At 26.9% G+C, this 19,251-nt stretch overlaps 2 protein-coding genes and 1 long non-coding RNA gene across 8 annotated transcripts in view; 1 reads left to right on the top strand and 2 right to left on the bottom strand.

Moving 5' to 3' along the window:
• Galphaq (G protein alpha q subunit) overlaps positions 1-19,251 on the bottom strand; it is a 30,290-nt gene that overhangs the window by 2,437 nt on the left and 8,602 nt on the right. Inside the window, exons 2-9 of one of the 6 annotated variants that reach the window (XM_015523489.2) lie at positions 5,906-6,090; positions 4,249-4,403; positions 3,729-3,857; positions 3,156-3,284; positions 2,558-2,687; positions 2,340-2,493; positions 768-875; positions 24-264 (exon numbers count right to left, since the gene is read on the bottom strand). In XM_015523489.2, coding sequence (XP_015378975.1) covers positions 182-264; positions 768-875; positions 2,340-2,493; positions 2,558-2,687; positions 3,156-3,284; positions 3,729-3,857; positions 4,249-4,403; positions 5,906-6,090 — 1,073 coding nt within the window. In that variant the 3' untranslated portion in view covers positions 24-181. Of the gene's footprint in view, positions 1-23; positions 265-767; positions 876-1,399; positions 1,508-2,339; positions 2,494-2,557; positions 2,688-3,155; positions 3,285-3,728; positions 3,858-4,248; positions 4,404-5,905; positions 6,091-19,251 lie in introns of those variants that run through there. The other 5 variants (XM_089219149.1, XM_015523488.2, XM_015523486.2 and 2 more) reach the window with 5 other exon arrangements.
• Positions 4,398-5,503, top strand: LOC149058867 (uncharacterized). Its single transcript, XR_016190198.1, has 3 exons — positions 4,398-4,881; positions 4,953-5,158; positions 5,248-5,503. It is a non-coding gene; the product is annotated as an uncharacterized LOC149058867 (long non-coding RNA).
• On the bottom strand, positions 15,319-16,974 carry LOC149058866 (uncharacterized). Its single transcript, XM_089220234.1, has 2 exons — positions 16,480-16,974; positions 15,319-16,408 (listed from the first exon to the last, which is right to left on the bottom strand). The coding sequence occupies exons 1-2, from the start codon at positions 16,606-16,608 to the stop codon at positions 16,178-16,180; spliced, it is 360 nt and encodes a 119-aa protein (XP_089076360.1). The 5' UTR covers positions 16,609-16,974; the 3' UTR covers positions 15,319-16,177.

Raw genomic sequence — 19,251 nt, 5'->3', positions numbered from 1 at the left:
TTAAAAAAGACAAAACACACTAGTAAAATAAAATATATAATTTTATTGATTTAATAATTTTCAATAAAACACAATCAAAATAAAATATATTCTACTAATTGTTAGAATCGTTATTTTTAAATAATAATAAAGAACAACAATGATAATAACAATAAAATATAATAATAATAAGTAATAACAATTAGGCTAGATTGAATTCTTTTAAAGCACTTTGCATAATTGTATCTTTAACAGCACAAAACACCAGTTTTATATTTTCCGTATCTGATTTGTTGTAAAAGTAAGCAGCATGTAAAGAAGAAACATAACATAATTATTATTGTTATTCAATTTATCAATTTTATCTCATGTAAAAAAAATGGTTTAATTTCAACAGGGATTGTATAAAAACTAAAAAATTATAGCTTACATTAATTGTTTACATGGATAGTTTTTGGATTCTATTAATAACATCAAGATAAAAAATTATTTGTTTATAGTAAGTTACATGATAAGTCCAAGTCATTTACTATACATATATTTGAATAAATAATTTAAAATTGCTTCTTTACAACACCTTGATAGTAAAAATACTATACACCAAATAAATATTGAAGTATAGGATATTATGCAAAATAAAACTGATGTTTGGTAAATGTTGAACTGTAAAAATATAAACTTTCATTCTTTTTCATTATTACATGCATAATGACATTGAGTACAATGCACACAAAAAAACCAGAAGTCCCATAAGCTCATGCACAAAGATTATCAATTCTGTTAAATACCTGTGGCACATGTGAAATGTGAATAAATTATTTTCTCACTATCAGGATTCAAATCCACAAACATCCTTAATATAAACTCTCGTGCACTTATGGCGTCCCTTTGAGGACCTAAGGCAAATTGGTTATGTTATATAATATAAAATCACAATTATATACTTTAGATATAACTATTGTTTGTAGTAATACAAAATCAATTAATTAGATATTAGCACTATTTTTTTTCAGAATCATCTATTAAAAGTTATAAAATGAATAATAACAAATACCATAACAAATGCTTATGCTAGATATCACATAACCAGATATTGAATCAACAATTCAATGTATAGTATCTAATTGAGCTCAATGAATAATCATTTGATTAAGTTAATTTATAGTAAAAAAAAATAATCAAGAATTGGACTTAAATTTTTAATAAAATATAAGAAATGTACCTAATAGTTTATTTTTATTTTTTTTACTACAATATTTCAGTTTATTGTATATTTAAGACTAACATAAAGACTAGAAAGTTGAGGCTTAAAATAAATACTAAGGTAATGTGCAATACATATGAACAAATGTACAACTGGTAATGTGAAATTGACGGGGATAATTACAGGACTAAGGGTTTATGTTATGGATAATATAACCTGTAGCAACTGTAAAATGTGAATAACACATGCGATCAGGATCTGGATTTGTTTTAAGATACATTTTCAAAATATACTGCTGGGCAGCCTCATTGTCTTGTTTACTACCTATTTATCAAAATATTTTTTTCATAAGAATGAAAAAGAAATAAAATATTTAAAATATTAATTATATTGTATACCAAAGATTAAATATGATAGCACTTATACTAAATTGAATTTATAAAAAAGGCTTTGATTCACAGGTGTTCTATGTTACTAGTAAATACATATGAAAAAAAGATTTTAATTTTATTTAAATATCAAGTACATAATAATATGTTGAAACCAAACAGTATATTTTTATTTTTAAGGCACCCGATATCATTGATATTATTTTAACTTCATAAATAAAATCTATATGAATAATGTGTGTGATCAACAGTTTAATTTTTTTTTTTTTTTACTAGAGAAATATTCTACATCATTCTTTTTTAAAAAAAAAAAACAATTTTAAGCATTCATACAAATTATTTTAGGCTTACTATTATTTAAAATAAGTTAAAAATCTGAGTTCAATGTCAAGCTGTAAAAAATTTTCTTATTTCAAATAAAAAAAGTTATAAAAATCTGTGCAATGTGGCCTCAGATTTTCTTGTGAAGTCATTTTTATTTATAGTGGAAAAGTATTAACTGTGATTGCAACTAAAATGTAATTTGTACAATAATTATTGGCACTGGGAAACCTTAATAGGATTCTGTTGAAAAAAAATATATGCGAGTACTAATTTAGTTAAAGTATTAAAAATACCTATAATTTAAACTGTTTTTTTTTTTTTTTAACAAAAACTAAAATTATTATTTTCATGAGATGACCTATGTATAAATATTAGATATTGTCAGTTTGTCATTTTTATCATAAAATAATTCTTGTTCAACATTATTAAGTATAAATACTTACCCTCAAAGTCTGGAAAGTAGTCTACCAGATGAGAATACATGATTTTCTCTTCGAGAAGATCCTTTTTGTTCAAAAACAATATTACTGATGAGTGTTGGAACCAAGGATATGTTATGATAGTTTTGAATAATGCTTTGGATTCTTCCATCCTATTCTGAAATTAAATGATAAAAAAAAAAATTAAATACTACAAGATGAAATATATGAAATATACATACTTCGTTTTCGGATTCAAAAAGAATCTGATCATATTCACTAAGTGCCACCAAGAATATGATGGATGTTACATTCTCAAAACAATGGATCCATTTCCGTCTTTCTGATCTCTGGCCCCCAACATCAACCATCCTAAATGTTAATATTTGATGTTATTAAAAAAAAATTGAAATTAGAATTCTACTAAATATAACAAAATTTACTTCATATATAAAAAGCATTAATTGTTAGATCGTTTTTTAAGCAAAACAATATAAAATAAGTTATTTTAATTCCAAAAAAATAAAAATAAATAAAGCACAACTAGGTAATTGATAATTTACTCTCAACATCAGAAATAACAGCAAAAAATTAAAAGCTAAAATAATGTTGACAAAAGCTATTCAAACAAAGTGCAACACTTTATAACGTACTGTTATGATTATAACTAGTCAAAAAATTATTGACAGGTTAATAGCACAAATATATATGATTAGTTAAATAATATTAATAGGTAAATAGTTAATTATGTTTATGGCATTTTTATGGAGATAATGACGTTTGGGTTAGCTACATCAGGATATTTAAGGTTTTTTTAATGTACGTGTTTTACAATGATACCTGAAGACAATACCATCAAGATCGAAAGGGTACTCGATAATGCCTGTAGTTGGAGCCCTAGCACGTAGAATGTCCTGTTCAGTAGGTAAATAATCAGGGGCCTCGATTCTTGGTAAGTCGCTTAAGTAACTGTGTGAAATATTATTATGTATATATGTTTTAGATATATTTCCTATTTAAAAAATTCTATAAGACATAAGTAATCAAATACATTTTACGATTTGGTATTAGTAAATTTAAAAATTAAGTAGTTGTAATATACTGTTAATTTTTGAATTTTAACTGTTACCCTCTTACCCTATCACAACTTCTAGTTAATATGCATATTTTAATTTTACAGTGTACATTAAAACATGATGTTTATGTAACTGTTATATTTTATTTCGCAGAAACCACTGAAGGAATAGCCTATATAGTATGTTTGATTAGTATTATTAGCAATAAACAATAACATCCATGCATTTTAAAAATAAATTGGCAACAATATATAGAGAAATAGATACACATTATAAACACATGCGCAAGCAAAAAACTTATACATTTAAAATTGTACATCATGCTTTTTATTTTTACCTAAACCGAATTTCTTCTAGATCGAACGGGTATTCGATAATGCCCGTCGTGGGTACCCTTACTCTAAGTATGTCTTGTTCTGTGGGCAGATAATTTGGACTGGCCACTCTGTCTATTTCCATTAAATAACTGTAAATGGGTATAAAGTTATTGGAAAATATTTTAAAATAAACAAACAAATATTTAAACCCATTATATACAATTATAAATGTCATTAAATTATAATGAATTAACATGTATTTATTTTTAATTTATTGATTAATTATTATGTATGCTGTATGTTAAGGTTATATAGCTTATGGTTTATTACTAATCAGTAATTATATATATGACTATGAAAGGAATTTGAAATTCATATATATTTTTTTTTTTATGTAGGTGGCTCGACTTCTGTTGGTCGTACATTTTACTGATTAATAAATTTTACTAACCAACATCTGATTCCATAAATGCATATTTTTACATAAGATAATGTATCAAAGAACATAAGATGTGGCGCAGAAATTATTTTTGTACTTACTATTTAGCAGAATCTGTGAGCTGGTATTCCCGCCTGCGATCATAACATTCTTGAATACCAGAGTCTCCCCAGAGTGCTTTGATCGCTTCGACATATGGACTTTCAAATGTCGTTACTGTTTCAAAATCTACACTTTTAATGAGCTCCGCACGTTCCTTCAAAATAAATTTTTAAACTTTTCATATTTTATTCAATACTATTATAAAATGATTATATTTTACAATTAAGATTCTAAAAAAAAAAAGTAGACAACTATAGAGAAATATGTTACACAAGTGGCAAATTTTCAATATTTTTCTCAGTGGGGGTTCCTATTTCAGTATATTATTTAAAATAGGTATATAAATAACTCTGTATTTTTGTATATAATCTATATGTTAAGGTAAATGATGTTTTATCCGAAAATAACAATATTCGCCGGTTATTGATGTTAATTATAATCAAATGCGGGAATTACGGGAATTATTTTCTAGTAAATAACCATATTATATGGGCAATGTTGATTATAAATAATGTCCAACGAGCAATGATTAGGTGATCACCAAACTAATTGCGGTACTAATTCAATAAAAACAAACAATAACCAAAGAACCACTGAACGATATCAAAGAAAAAAAATTTATAACTTGATAGGTATTTATAACAATGAATATCCAAATTCTAAATATAAGACAAATAAAACTAAAACATAAATATTTTTTTAGATGATCATCAAAAAATATTTATATCACACGTAAAAAGTCAAAATAAATTTAGAAAAACAAATAGAGAAAATTATAAAACTTTTTAAGGAAAAATTTCCTCAGTTTGAAATAGGCACAACTGTATGCCTAACTATACCGGACGTCTATAGAACTAATGGTTCTCCACGAAATACACTAGCAGTTGTCCTTTAAGTTATACAAACTCTGTAAGTTAATTCGTAATGAAAAAATATATCATTACAATTTAAAAACATTTAATTGTATTAAAAGTAATTTATAAATATTTCTTTTATAGGGACAGAATACAGTTTCCTTAAGAACAATTACACACGCCAAAATATAGTTGCTTGTGAAGAGAAATTTTTAATATGGACAATGTGATAAAATTAGCAGATGGTAGACAGTTGACATTGAGGGAAGCAGCTAGTAATAGTTCTGTTGCGGCCCTCAAGGGTACCAGTGTTGCCATTGTAAGATTGGTTGCAACAATAAGTATTAAGCTTGTTGTGGGGTTAAAAAGTCGTGTAACAGTAAATTTCAAGGCAGTACAAGTTGGAAATATAAATAAATATAATAATAATGCATTTTGTCTATTTTTAAAAATACCTAGGTACATAATTTTTCAAATTTTAGTATTTGAGATTTACATGCATATCTGGTATAGAACAATAATTACCCATGCATTTGGTCAATTACGTTAATAACCGGCAAATAATGTTAATTTCTATTTAACGTAATTTGAGTAACATATATATATATACATTGGTAACTGGAAGTCAAGTATCTCTAGATCTCCCCTTTAAAAATCAGCCACTGTATATAAGAGTATTCAATATTAGTATGTTTGTTTATGTTGAGTAAAGATATAAAAATTGTGTAGTCACTTTTTTAAAAAATTTTTAATTATCTCTAACCAAAAATGTCTGTTATCATGTTAATAAGTTATTACTTACAGAACATGATGGATCAGAGTAATGTATTTTGAGCATGTCCATGGCCCTGATCATACTCTGCATGGCCATGAATATATTTTGGTATACTAGTTTGATGAACCCTCTTTTGTCTTCGTCGGAGTAACCAGAACCATGGATAATCCGCATTTGTTTGATAAACGTGGATTTCCCTGATTCACCAGTACCTAAACATAAAAACATTAGTCATAGTATAAAATCAAAAGTGAATTAAATTAATAATATATCTAACATGCTATAGAGTAACATATTAGAGATAAGTTATATATTACTGAATAATTGACAATTAAAACTTTTAAATGCAAATTTTGATATACTTTTGCATCAATCAAATTTAATTTTTAAATAATATAAGTTAACTATGTGTAAATAACGTCTTATAACTCGAGGTCCAAATGTGCTATCTTAATAACTAACAGGGCCACAACATTTGTAGACTGGTATTTTTGACGGGGATACAACGTCCATTTACCAATTTTAAGATGTACAGTAAAGTGTGCTGTTAAATATTTGCAAAATCATCATAAAGAAATGATAATTTTATAATTAAATGCAGTTTTTGAAAAAATAGTAAAAATAGTATTTAAGTGCTTAAGCTGTTTATTCAATAACATAACATGGAATATTAAATGACAATTTCATTCTTAAAGGTTGTTTAAGACTGAATCCCAACAGTAAATAAGTTAAGATAAAATGGAAAATTTTTCTCCTGAAAAGTAATGACTGTAAAAAGACTTGGATACTCCTTGTCATTTATTAGTTTAAACTATTGTATGATGAAACAAAAATCTTCAAGGTGGATATAAATTTTTTTTTAAACCATGATATCAGATAAATTAGAGAAATAAATTTTTGGAAAAATTATTTTTAAATGTACCTAGTTATAGTTTGAGTTGAAGTAATACAACAATATCTAGTTATATAAATTTAAAAAATATTTGATTCTTAAAATTACCTATAGATTTATATGCTATGATAACACGGGTTTTATTTAGTTGGGATTACATAACTTATTAATTTAGGTTTAAAATAAAGATAATATCCAAATAAAATTGTTCATATAAAGTCGTAAGTACTCTAGAAGTAACAAGATGATTTTAATAAATTCCTTAATAATAAATAGATATCTAAAAAGCTTTAATTATTATTATACATAAGTAAATCATGTTTATTATTTACATAATTTTTACCATTTTATGAACACCTTCCAAGAGATTTAATGATTTGGTAGAACTGTAGAAGGGTGGTAAAAAATATAAGACAAATAGTTAATACATATGCCAATGTAGCAAAGGAAATGTTTAGATGATGACCATAATTGGAAAAGAGAGAGTTTGTTATGCAAAATGAATACAGTGCTACAAAGAAATTAATGTGCACTAATATTAAAGCATGACGATTAGGTACAAAATAAATTATAAATTGTAATTAAATACAAAATGTAATACTCATTACATCATAAATATTATTAAACTAACTAAAGTAACAATAATAAAACTAAATTTTTCAGTTAAAATTGTAGATAATAGACTTATCTCTACATTTAATTCCAATATAACTTAGTAGTCAGTCCAGAGGTTGTCAATTGGTCTTACCATAAATGTTTACAATATCTTATTGAGATTACCAAATGTTAAATGTATCATATTAATAATTGTACATTTGTATTCAAATACAAATTGAAATTATAGTTAATCAGAAATAATGACCATTAGACAGTAATGTAATATAATTTAATGATCATGTGTATAATATAAATACACCAATTATAAATTAACTGTAATCTCTTAAAATATAATGAAAGGTAAAAATTCTCGATCTTAAATTGCACTCAAATCTAAAGCTCAAAGAAAAACTACATTTTTATTTCATCAACTATTTTTGTTTTGTTTTATAAAATAGTTTTATTCAATCTATTACACAATGAAAGAAATATAAGAATAATTGAGGATAGTATTTCATCAACTATTCATTTAATTCAATATTAAGACAGTTTAAATTAATTTAATGCATAAATACACAAATGCAAACATCTATAATGATAAATTTGATTTAATAAAATCAATGATAATACCTATGTGCTAAATATTTTTTTTAACTATTGATAGGCACTTAAAGTACAATTCAATAGGCATTTTAAAGTAAGCACAGCACATCACATAAAAAAATTAATATTGTAATTTCTGATTAACAATTGGTATATTGAGGAAAAATATTCAAATTATGATAAAATGATAATACCTATATTATATCTTTAAGAATCTATAGACCGTATATTACAAAAATATTTGCAGGTATGTTCGCACTTTGCAGTAGTTCATTCAGAAATCTATTTAGCACATAAATATGAATTTATAATCAATTAACATACATTAAAATTTTAGGTTAGTAAAACATAATACTGAAGAAAATTACTCTTATTATATTATAACCAAATACGATTTTTTGAAATTTAAAAATTTAAAAATATCATATAAAATTTAAAAAAATTTAATTTAATTTAATAACTTTTATAATTTTCTACAAATATATATAATATAATGGATAATATCTCTTTAAAACAAAACCAATCAATAAATAACTCGTTTATTATACCAAATTTAAAATAAGGTATTTCGGAAAAATTTGGTAACTATTGGTTATTTCAACATTTCATTATAGTATGATATATTGATACCCCTCCATGGCTCCGTTTTAATAACACAAATTACTGTCTACTGATCACCCCGTTTAAAAATAGAATAGGAAGTATCGGATATGTTTTCAAAATAAAGCGTCTGTCATATTCGGCTGCTTGGTTTTGTAAAATAAACAGTAAACAAATTCGATTGCGGTCATACTATTAGAATCGTGCGAAAATCAACGAACAAATAATTAATAAAGACTTAATATTAGGAACACATTACCCAATACAATCTATATTATTGTCAATGTGCATTAACGGAAATAAATTTAAATTTTATGCAACCAACCTATAAATGTAAGTGATGATTAATTATATGTAACTGGAGCCTATACTGTTGTCGGGGTTTTTTTTTTTTTTTTTAAGAGGATGTCAACGCACTATTTGTTTTCTCACATTAGCCCATGCGCAACATAAACAAAACGCATTTACGCAGAATCATTTTACTTATGTTTTTGAATAATCATAGAGTAAAATTACCTATTACAAAATCGAAAGAGAATAATAATTTTGAAAGAATGCCATATCGATTTGTCAAAATAATTTAAACATTTCAATTTACATATTTTACTATTGTATTTTGAAAGTCTTATACAAAACCAAATACTAATAAAATATAAAACAAATATATCATCCCCTTAAAAGTATTATGCTCTATAATTTTTGTAATACCTAGGTGGTTTTACTCTAAAGTTACTAAAAAATCATAAAAAAAAAATTTAGGTGAAAGCGTTTTATCTATGTTGCGCGTGAGTCTGAGAGAGAAAACAAATTGCGCTGACATCCTGCCTCTTAATATAAGATACGAGTACATAGTAGTATGAATCATACTGTAACTGTATGAAAAAAAATAACAAGATTATCGTGCGATTTCTGTATTATTGGAATTAAGGGGATTGGAAATACAATACGCCTGACAAAAATTAAGGTATTTCTAATTTTTCGATTTAAAATATGTAAAGATAAAATAATAGGTATCAATTGGTATACAAGTTTACTTTGCATCGGTCGAAGCACTTTTTTGATTGTAGCAATATTTTGATAAGAATTAATATTTTAAATTTTATAAATTTTAAATTTTTTTAAATTAAATATATTAAAAATATGCTTCGACAGATGCAAAGTAAACTTGTATACACCTCCCACATGTGAAGCATGTGGAACTCCGCTCACCATCAAACATATACTAACGGAATGCCCACTCTATCAACAGGAACGAATAAACTTCAACATTACAGAAACACTTGATTTACTACTCGGTCCGGATCCCGCTCAAAATAGGAAAATACTTAATTTTTTAAAATCAATTAATTTAATATGCCAAATATAATGTAAATATAATTATGTAACAAAAGTATCTACAAAAAAAAGTAACTAATGGCCTATGATACCGGGTTGTAAAAAAATAGATCAATAAAAAAAAACTTTTACTTATACCAATTCAAAAATCTTTACATATTTTAAATCGAGCAACTAGAAATACTTAAATTTTTATCAGGCGTATTATATGTTCCACGTATGTTAGATAAAGACAGAAAATCGCCGCTTCCAATCCCCTTAAGACCAGAAGCCAAATGATCTACACTTAGATTTTCGTAAGAACACGTGCAATCATACGAAAAGCGATTAATCTGTTATTTTATGTGCTTTAACAACGAATTGAAGCATGACCGCCGCTGCAGAAACTATCAGAGAAGGCACGATGGATGGACAAAATGAATGGAAAGATCCAAATTTAAAAATTTAGAGTAGGTTACGACATGTTGTTAAAAAGCTCGTACGGGACACACACCCATGCATGTATACGGGAAGGAAAACTCCCGTCCCGACACCACGACTATTAGAAATTTGTATAAATTAAATTATTAAATTATTACCATCGCCGGCGACTGACATGGGGAGGGTTCAGGGTTGACGAGCTTGCGGAGGGATCTCAAGTCTACGGAATTGAAAATGGCACGATATTAAGTGGCTCGAGCTCGAGTCATCCCCCCCCCCCACCCCAATAAAACCGCCCGTTGAGGAGCGATACTCGCGATAGTAAGTTGTGTTCGCCGTTTGGGTAGTGCCGCCACCGTCGCTGAGGGTACTCTGCCGGAAATTTCGAACATTGGCATACTCGCGTGTTGGTGCGCAATCCGGCAACGCTGTGCTAGTCGTGTGCACGCCGCGATCGATTGGTACCGGTAAAGGCATTTACACTATTATTTCTCCTCGACACAATCTGCGGCTGCGGTGGTGGCGGCACATTCACACACGGTCGCCGACACATTATTTTATACACCCATATATGGTGCACACCTCCACCGCCAGCAATAAATTTTTATTTTTCCAAATTTTCAATAAAAAAAAAAAAAAAAAAAAAAAAACGGGTACAGACGTTTTACTGGATTTTTCTCTTTTTCTGAAGCGAATTCACCCCAGCCCACATCATTCGATGACATAGCCACCAGTTAAATAAAACAGTTTTGCAGGTAGTAGTTGTAGTGATGACTGATGGTAGTGATTGGGCGAAGGGTGTGCTCACCAACTAGTTGTAACCGATAAATATATTATTTTATTTTGCATTGTTTGCAATAAACAAGTTTTACCATCATACTAGTTGGTTATATTTTTGCTAACAGAATAAAAGTGGTACATGTAAAATGTAACGCCAGTGGCGTGCAGACAAGACACCAATGGGGCCTAGGTCCCACTTGAAAGTGGGGTGGGTATGGGTTTTTTTATTTCTTTTATTTATAACTTTTAGTTTTAGGTGGGCGGTGGATGTAAAAAATTTGCTTTGCCCCACATGGAAAAAGGGATCTGCACGCCACTGATGTAACCGATGGGTGTCCAGCTTCTGAATTTATAACATATACCACTTACATAACGTACAAGTATAATATAATGTTTATAATTTTGAAAATTAGGTATAGTCATTTAAATTTACATTCAGCATTTTAATACCTTGCCTAAATAGATCACAAAATGTTTGTTGTACCTATATAACAAGTAGATTAATTGGTATTTCTAATTTGTGTGGCAATTATAACTATACGATGCTAGTTATTTTAAAAATTTTTATTTCAGATTAGAAATAAAATTTTAAAATGATATGTTAAATTTTTTTTTTAAGGGCATATTTTGATATTTATTGTGCATATTTGCATGCATTTTTTAGTGTTTGTAAGGTCATAAACATCATAACCCTACTAATAAGTAATAACCGCAATCTAGCTCATCATTGGTCTTTGGTTACAAGGGTTAAAATAAAATTACTGATCCTGAGTCACCATTGTAAAAAGGCAATATTTTACGTATATAAATTTAAATGTTAAGATATTTTTTTGCCTTTATTAATAAAAACAGTATGGCACAGCATAAATATAATTTGGAATTTAAAAATATACAAAAGTGATCCAATGGTTTCAAAATTAAGTTAAGTTGAATTTGGTTAAATTAATATTATTGAAAAGAGATTAGTATTTCTAGGGCAATTATGAAATAAAAAAATTAACAACCCAGGTTTAATTATTTACAGATCAATATTTTGAAAATTAATAAATAAATATTTTGAAAACAAACTATTATAGGTACCTAAATAATGAACTTTATTTATAACATATTATAATGTTTAGCATAATTTACAAATAGGTAGCGAGTTTTTTTTAACTGAATGTGTATGCATTTATAATTTTAACATGACAGAAGAACTTGAATAAATTATAATTATTGCTTTCAATTCACCCAAAATGTTCAATGAAACTAAAAATTTAAAATAATAACATTAATACGTTTTGTCAAAATAATTCATATTTTATAAAAACAAACTTTAATAACTAATCAAGATTTTTTTGTCTTTCGTTCTTTCAGAAAAAGTTCATAAACAAGTTGTTGCAAAAATCTGTATTCCTTGTGATATCATAGGTACTTCAATTTATTACTCCACATACCACATTACGTATAATTTATGCAAAAAACCAATCGCGTACACTATCAAGCAGTTTTTCTTTAAACATAATTTAATCAACACAATAATGTTTCCATATTGTAACACACTATTATTATAGGTTGTATAAATATATAATTTTCTTCACATTCGGTCTTTGTTATTATTAGAATTTCCGAAGAGTAGAAAATTTTTAATAAAAAAACTACATATTAATAGAAAAAAAAATATAAGTTAAGTTAAATTAAATACATTTAAATTATGTATAACATTATTATGAAGACTTTCTATGAAGATATTTATAATTTATACCATAAATGCATAACTATATTTTAAAATAGCTAAAAAACTTTACTACCAATCCCATGAAATAGACCTATATAATATAAGCATTTTTTTTTTTTATGTATTATAATTATAATTATTTAACAATAAATTATAATAAACAAGTATGTAATCGTAGTAATTTATTATATTGTGAATTCTTATCCATATACTAAATTCTAATGGATATTTCATACTTATACATTTATAATTAAACAACGTATAAATTGGGCGAATAATTTTAACCGAATAATTTTTCTAGCCAAATGTAATAAACACTTAAAAAGAAAATTGAAATATATTTTATATTCATTAAACATGCACATCTGGAAACTATTGAAATATTTCTAGACGATAAACTTTGTCCCTTTACGACCTGATCTATGCAAGCACATAAAATAGAACAAATTAAAAACATTTTACAAACACACATGTTTAAACCAAAGTGCACAAATAATGTTCTTTGTTGTATATTTTCATAGTAATTTCATTGTGTAAGGTTTTATAAGCAATACATTTCATCTTAAGGAAATAAATTTCGTCGTTCCATCACCCAATTAAATATTTATAATAGTTCATTATATGACAGGTAACTCATTTTACTTAATGAGTAAAACTGAAACTTATATTATGAGCATTATACTGTTATCCAGATATTATTATTATAGTATTGAACAACTTAGGTTCTTGAGAATTTCGCCAAAATATATTATCTATTTTTTAACAGTCTAAACGTGATACCTATTATAGCCTAGCCTTTATATGGGAACAGATACTAATTCTCACAGTTGACTGTCAATGAATTTGCATAAGTATTACTTTCATGTATAGGAGCTCTTATACAACAATTAGTATTTTAAATAGTTAGGTAGTCGAATCAATATATTATATTATATAGGTACACGCGTGATTTTTTTTAATGATAACTAAATTTTTATATTGAAGACTGGGTATAAGAAAAATATGAATAAAGAAAATTGTTTTGAGCATGTACCTTAATTTTCAAAAAACATCTTAATTTATATTTTATTTAATAATATTTTCGTACAATTTTCTATAGTAAAAATTATGTATTCGTGAGTCATCGTTACTAATAATTTGAAATTTGTCCTTAACAGAGATTACGTAAACAGAATAGCGATTTTTTTAATGGCTTGTATACAACAAAATCCCATGTGGATATCAAAATCATGGCCTTGCAACTTCACAAGACACGTATCCAAACGTGATACGTTTGCTGTAGCCATAAATGAAATTCAATTAGATGTACTTGGCGAGGAAGAAAAACTTATACTATTGAGGTACTAGTTTTAAGCCCTGCATAACGAAATAATGTCAAGGACGAAAATAAATGTTTTAATAAAAAAAGTATACACATCCTACCAGAAAATACCTGCAGGGTATCATCTTTTTACTAGGTTTCTTTCCCCAGGGCTCTTATAGTTTTACCATTTGACATTGATGCTTCAAACTAGCGGATTTGTAATTCGAATAATAAACAATTTATCGAAAATAATATTGTTAGTTTCATATAACCAACACAAATAGTGCAATTGGATATCAAATTTATAGCAAATGTCACATAGTTCATGTTATACATGAATCTAAATAATAATTAATAACTTCACAAACTAGCATCAAGGGATCAATATGACATCATTGAAATCTTCCAAAAAGTATAGGTATTATTATAGCTATTTAGGTCACAATATACCAAAAACAAATAACTGTAAAACAGTAAATTGAGTAAAATAATATATTTGTTACAGCCGACTAATAGGTTAATACCTAATACCTATATTATATTTAAAAAAAAATCCACAACAGTTCAAGTGATCCCGCATTCTCGTGGCACCAATAATATTATAAGGCCTTATATGGGATTTGGCGATATCATAATCAGACTTTGATACATATTTAACACATTTAAATGATAGCGGGGACAGATAAAAACACGAGTTATTACTCATTAACCTTTGAACTACGCCTCCACAATTACAGTGATAAAAACAGTCCGCAATTAAACATCGCAAGTTCATTCGTCTCGAATGTTCGATTATGTCTTAATCCTATTCCAACATGCTAAAATCTCGTGAAATTATAAGACAATTTAACAATCATAATTCATAAAAAAAAAAAATCGTAATAACTGCAAGATCTGACTTGAACTAACCGATCTGAGACAAATGGACGTCAAAAAATAAATAAATACATAAATCAGTAAATAAAATTAATAAGCTATTTATATATATATGATCATACGTAAAAAATGATTATAAAATATTTAAAAATATATTTGTATTATAGTTACAATTAAAATTAAATACAGTTAACAATTAAAATACAATATCAAAAAAAGTTATTTATACAAATTATATTTATTATAGTACGTAAAAATGTATAGAAAACATATAACAAACATTTTTTTAAATATCTAAAAAGTTGTTGAACGACAAACATTATTATTATTATTATTTATATTAATTATATTATATCATTTTAATTCAGAAATATATTTTGAGCGATTCCGCGTAAAAATTATATTTTAGTCCTAGTCTCATAACTTTGAACAATTTTAAAAATACGTTTATCTGCGTCAATAAATTTCTTTAGTTTTTTGGGGTGAGTGTTACCTGTTTCAAGTTGGTTGTAAAATATAAGTACATCTCGCCCACTTTGTACTTTTCGTAAACATTCGATGAAAGACCACAAACTAGTATGTTGAACTCCCATTTCGACATTTAGTCCTATCTTGACTATTCAAAACTCGTTGGTGTAAATTCCAAATATGTGGTGGGAATAATGCTGTCCGACGACCTCTTCCGTTTCTATCAATCCTTCCAACATAATAAATTGCCCTCAAACTAGTCAAGTAAAGGTTGTAAGCATTCTGGAAAGTCATCTCCTAATTGTTGTATAGAGGCATCTGGGTTGTCGATTGGAACAAATCAAAGAGCTACGATCACTTTTTATGAATATTGAAAAATCAGCATAGTTTTTATATCTTGAACCCATTTCGTTTATTTTTTATGAAAGTTTTTTGTAGATAATACAAACAACCATGAATTTTAGCGTCAGGGTATTTTTTATTTTTTATGGTATTAATTACTGATAATTCAAAATCAAATGACACTGATCTTGGATTTAAACCAGGTTTTAATAAATTTAACATATCAAATAATTTATCATATGTTTTTTCCTGTTTATTCGGTAACAGTGCATAAATTAATGGATGGACACAATTTAGTTCTTCCGCAAGAATAACGTAAACTAGTGCAAAAATTGTTAGTGCTACTTTAAATGTCCCATCGCAATATCAAACTGTTGAAAAATGTAATATTTCTAAACTTCTAGGTCTTCCAAAAATTAAAATCCTATTTTCACTAGGCCCGCTATAGTCTAATAAATAATTTTCCGCTATGCCTCCAGACGATGAATAAACCTTGTATATATCTGGTATCTCAAGTGATATTAAATCATTTGATGCATTTGGTACTGCATGAATTTCATTTCTTTTTCTTAATGCTGGGCCAGGTTGAAGAGCTCCCTACATAGTTATAAAAACATTAAACTAAAAAACTAAAACTAAGAAAAAAATAGGACAGCATCTAAAGGTACCTTCGATGCTTGTGATAATCCAAAAATGAATTCATTTATTACTGTAGATGTTGGTTCCATAGTTTCTATAGCACGTTTTTTAATATTGCACACTGCGATATTAACTTCAATTTTAGCAGCGTCAGTCATGATAATGATTGTTTATACGCTTAAGAATAATTTAATCTATTATACCAGTATGTACACGAGCCTTACATTCTTGTTTATACCTACATCGCCTAAACCGTTTTAAACCATTCAGAACTAAAAGCGTCAGATAAGTACAAGAAACCATCATTCAAAAAAATTTCACCATCGCGATTCGAGCTATTAACGACATTTTATATGTACACTTTTAGACAAATTTTACTCGACTAACATCGATTATAAGTAGGTATTGTCGTGTATCACTGTGTTTCGATAAAGTGTGATATAAACAGTTGTAATAAGTAATAACCAAAGAGTTATATATTATTTTTATATTATATGTACCTATTGTCAAAACGATAAAATTCAATCTATAAGTAATACGCATTACGCGTATTATACGTAATATTCAATAATAAGCGATAATATTTGATATGATACAATACCATTAGTTACTTTATGAACATATAATATCAATGGTTTTATAATTTATAAATATCTATAAATAAACCAGAACTATTAATTTTAAGTGTTTTTGAATTTCTCTTAATATATTTTGATGATCTATTATATTATTATTTATTTTCTCTAAATTTAATTTTTTACGTCCAAACGGCTACGTCCATTTGTCCTTATTCGACGTATAACGATGTGAATAGGTCCTGGTTTAGGTATAGGTATCTAACTTACTTTTTGATTTTAACGAATTTTATTAGAAAAACCTCACGAAAAAACTGAGAATATTAATTTTGATCCGTGAAAAGTATTAACAAGATCCACTCCACAACGAGAGACTACCATCGAAGATGGGGATCAAAACATTCAAAACATTTTTTTTTAAATATAAATCGGGCCCACGGATAAAATACTACACAATAATACAAAAGAAATACACTCATCTTTTGCTTGGAATCTAAAACCCCTTCTTAAATAAATAGTTTTTTAGATAAACACTTTAGACTTATTTTATTAAAATAAACGATTAAATATATGAATATTAAAAATTAATTCTCAAGAGGATGTCAGCAGTATTTGTTTCCTCTTTGGTCCACGCGCTCAACAAAAAGCATTTAAGAAAGAATAAAATTTTTAAGGGAATGATACATCAATATTATATTTTATTGTTATTTGATTTTGTATTCGTCTTTCAAAATAAACACAAAAATGTAGTAAATTTAAATGACGTTTAAATTGTTTTGAGACAATATTTAGACAAATCAATTTGTTATTCCCTCAAAAATATTGTCCTCTAAATTTTTTGCAAAGAGTGATTTTACTAGACTACTTAAAAACATGAAAAAAATAATTCTGCGTAAATGCGTTTTGTCTCTGTTGAGCGTAGGCCAGAGAGAGAGAAAACAAATAGTGGGTTGGCATCCTTTTTTTAAACTTATTAGTTCACTATTTTATATTAAGCAGCTAAGAAAAAATAATGATAAATAGACCTTTCGGAATATAGTTTAATAATATTAAACTTAGGTAGTTAAATATAACATAATTCATATTTATAAAAATAAAAATATAAAACATCAGTTGACAATTGTTAACGAAATATGTACTATAATAATATACACTCCATAATATATAAGTAAATATATACAAGATCATTAAACAAAATTATAATTTTTAAGTAATTCTGCAGATAATAAGTCCACGTAAGACATATCATCAGTTATCACAGTAAATAACACACATTTTGATCGCGGACGAAGCACGGCCCGGCACGAAGCTACTATCGATAAAATGTGGTCAAGCTTATTAGGTCTAAACAACATGGCTAATATACGCTGAAATTGTCTGTCCGTCACACGTGCAACAAAGTAAAAATACGTTCAGGCGGATTTATCATAAAACACCGAGAAATTAATTTAGAGATAAAACTTAATATAATAAAAATAAAATAGAAAAATGTTTTGGCTATAAAACAGTTTTTAAAAAGACACCAACCTTGGGATTACACTACATGTATGGGTATTTAATGTTTTTGAAACAGATTTATATTACTTACATATATTTTTAAGAATTCGATACCTCCCTTGAAAATGTTTTTTTTTTTAATAGTACCAATAATGTACAACATACCTTGAGTCCAATACAATCTAGATTTCTCAGTGATAATGTGTCGAAGCACGTAAATAAAAGGGTTAAGACTAAACACTCTTTCCTCAATGCCGAGATATCATACACTATTAAATTTACTTGCTTTAAGATTTAACAATAAATTATAAAATGTACCTATTTGTAGGAGTATAATAAGTAATAATTATTATAATTAGTCATAACTCATAATATAACAATATAATATAAAACACTGCAAGTAATCCAAGTGATGTTGAATAATTTTGTTAAATGTGAAGTTCAGCAAGTAGAAATTAGCTATGTAGAAAATACTACAAATGCACAACTAATCACTCATAATCAAAATTATATTCATACTTTTTCTTTCGTGCAATAGTACTTTTTAAAATCAAAACATGGTATAGGGATATGATATTTATTGATATTTTGTAGAAAGTAAGTTAAGAACCGGTGGAGACAATTAAAAAGACGCCACACGAGCATTTGTTGATTCCATCTTGACCATCTTACAAACGTACACATTCCAAATTTTACGTTCACAATAATACATTTTACTTCGCAATTTTT

The sequence above is a fragment of the Diuraphis noxia genome, unplaced genomic scaffold, assembly GCF_037042655.1.
Source record: "Diuraphis noxia isolate RWA-SAM2 unplaced genomic scaffold, SU_Dnox_SAM2 contig0002, whole genome shotgun sequence".
In the NCBI taxonomy this organism is placed as follows: Eukaryota; Metazoa; Arthropoda; class Insecta; order Hemiptera; family Aphididae; genus Diuraphis; species Diuraphis noxia.
This window is presented reverse-complemented; position numbering and strand designations above follow the sequence as displayed.

Coding starts and splice junctions, on each gene's coding strand:
- LOC149058866 (XM_089220234.1), bottom strand. CDS start 16,608: ATGACTGACGCTGCTAAAATTGAAGTTAATATCGCAGTGTGCAATATT. Junction 16,409..16,479: donor GATTATCACAAGCATCGAAG/GTACCTTTAGAT, acceptor ATAACTATGTAG/GGAGCTCTTCAACCTGGCCC.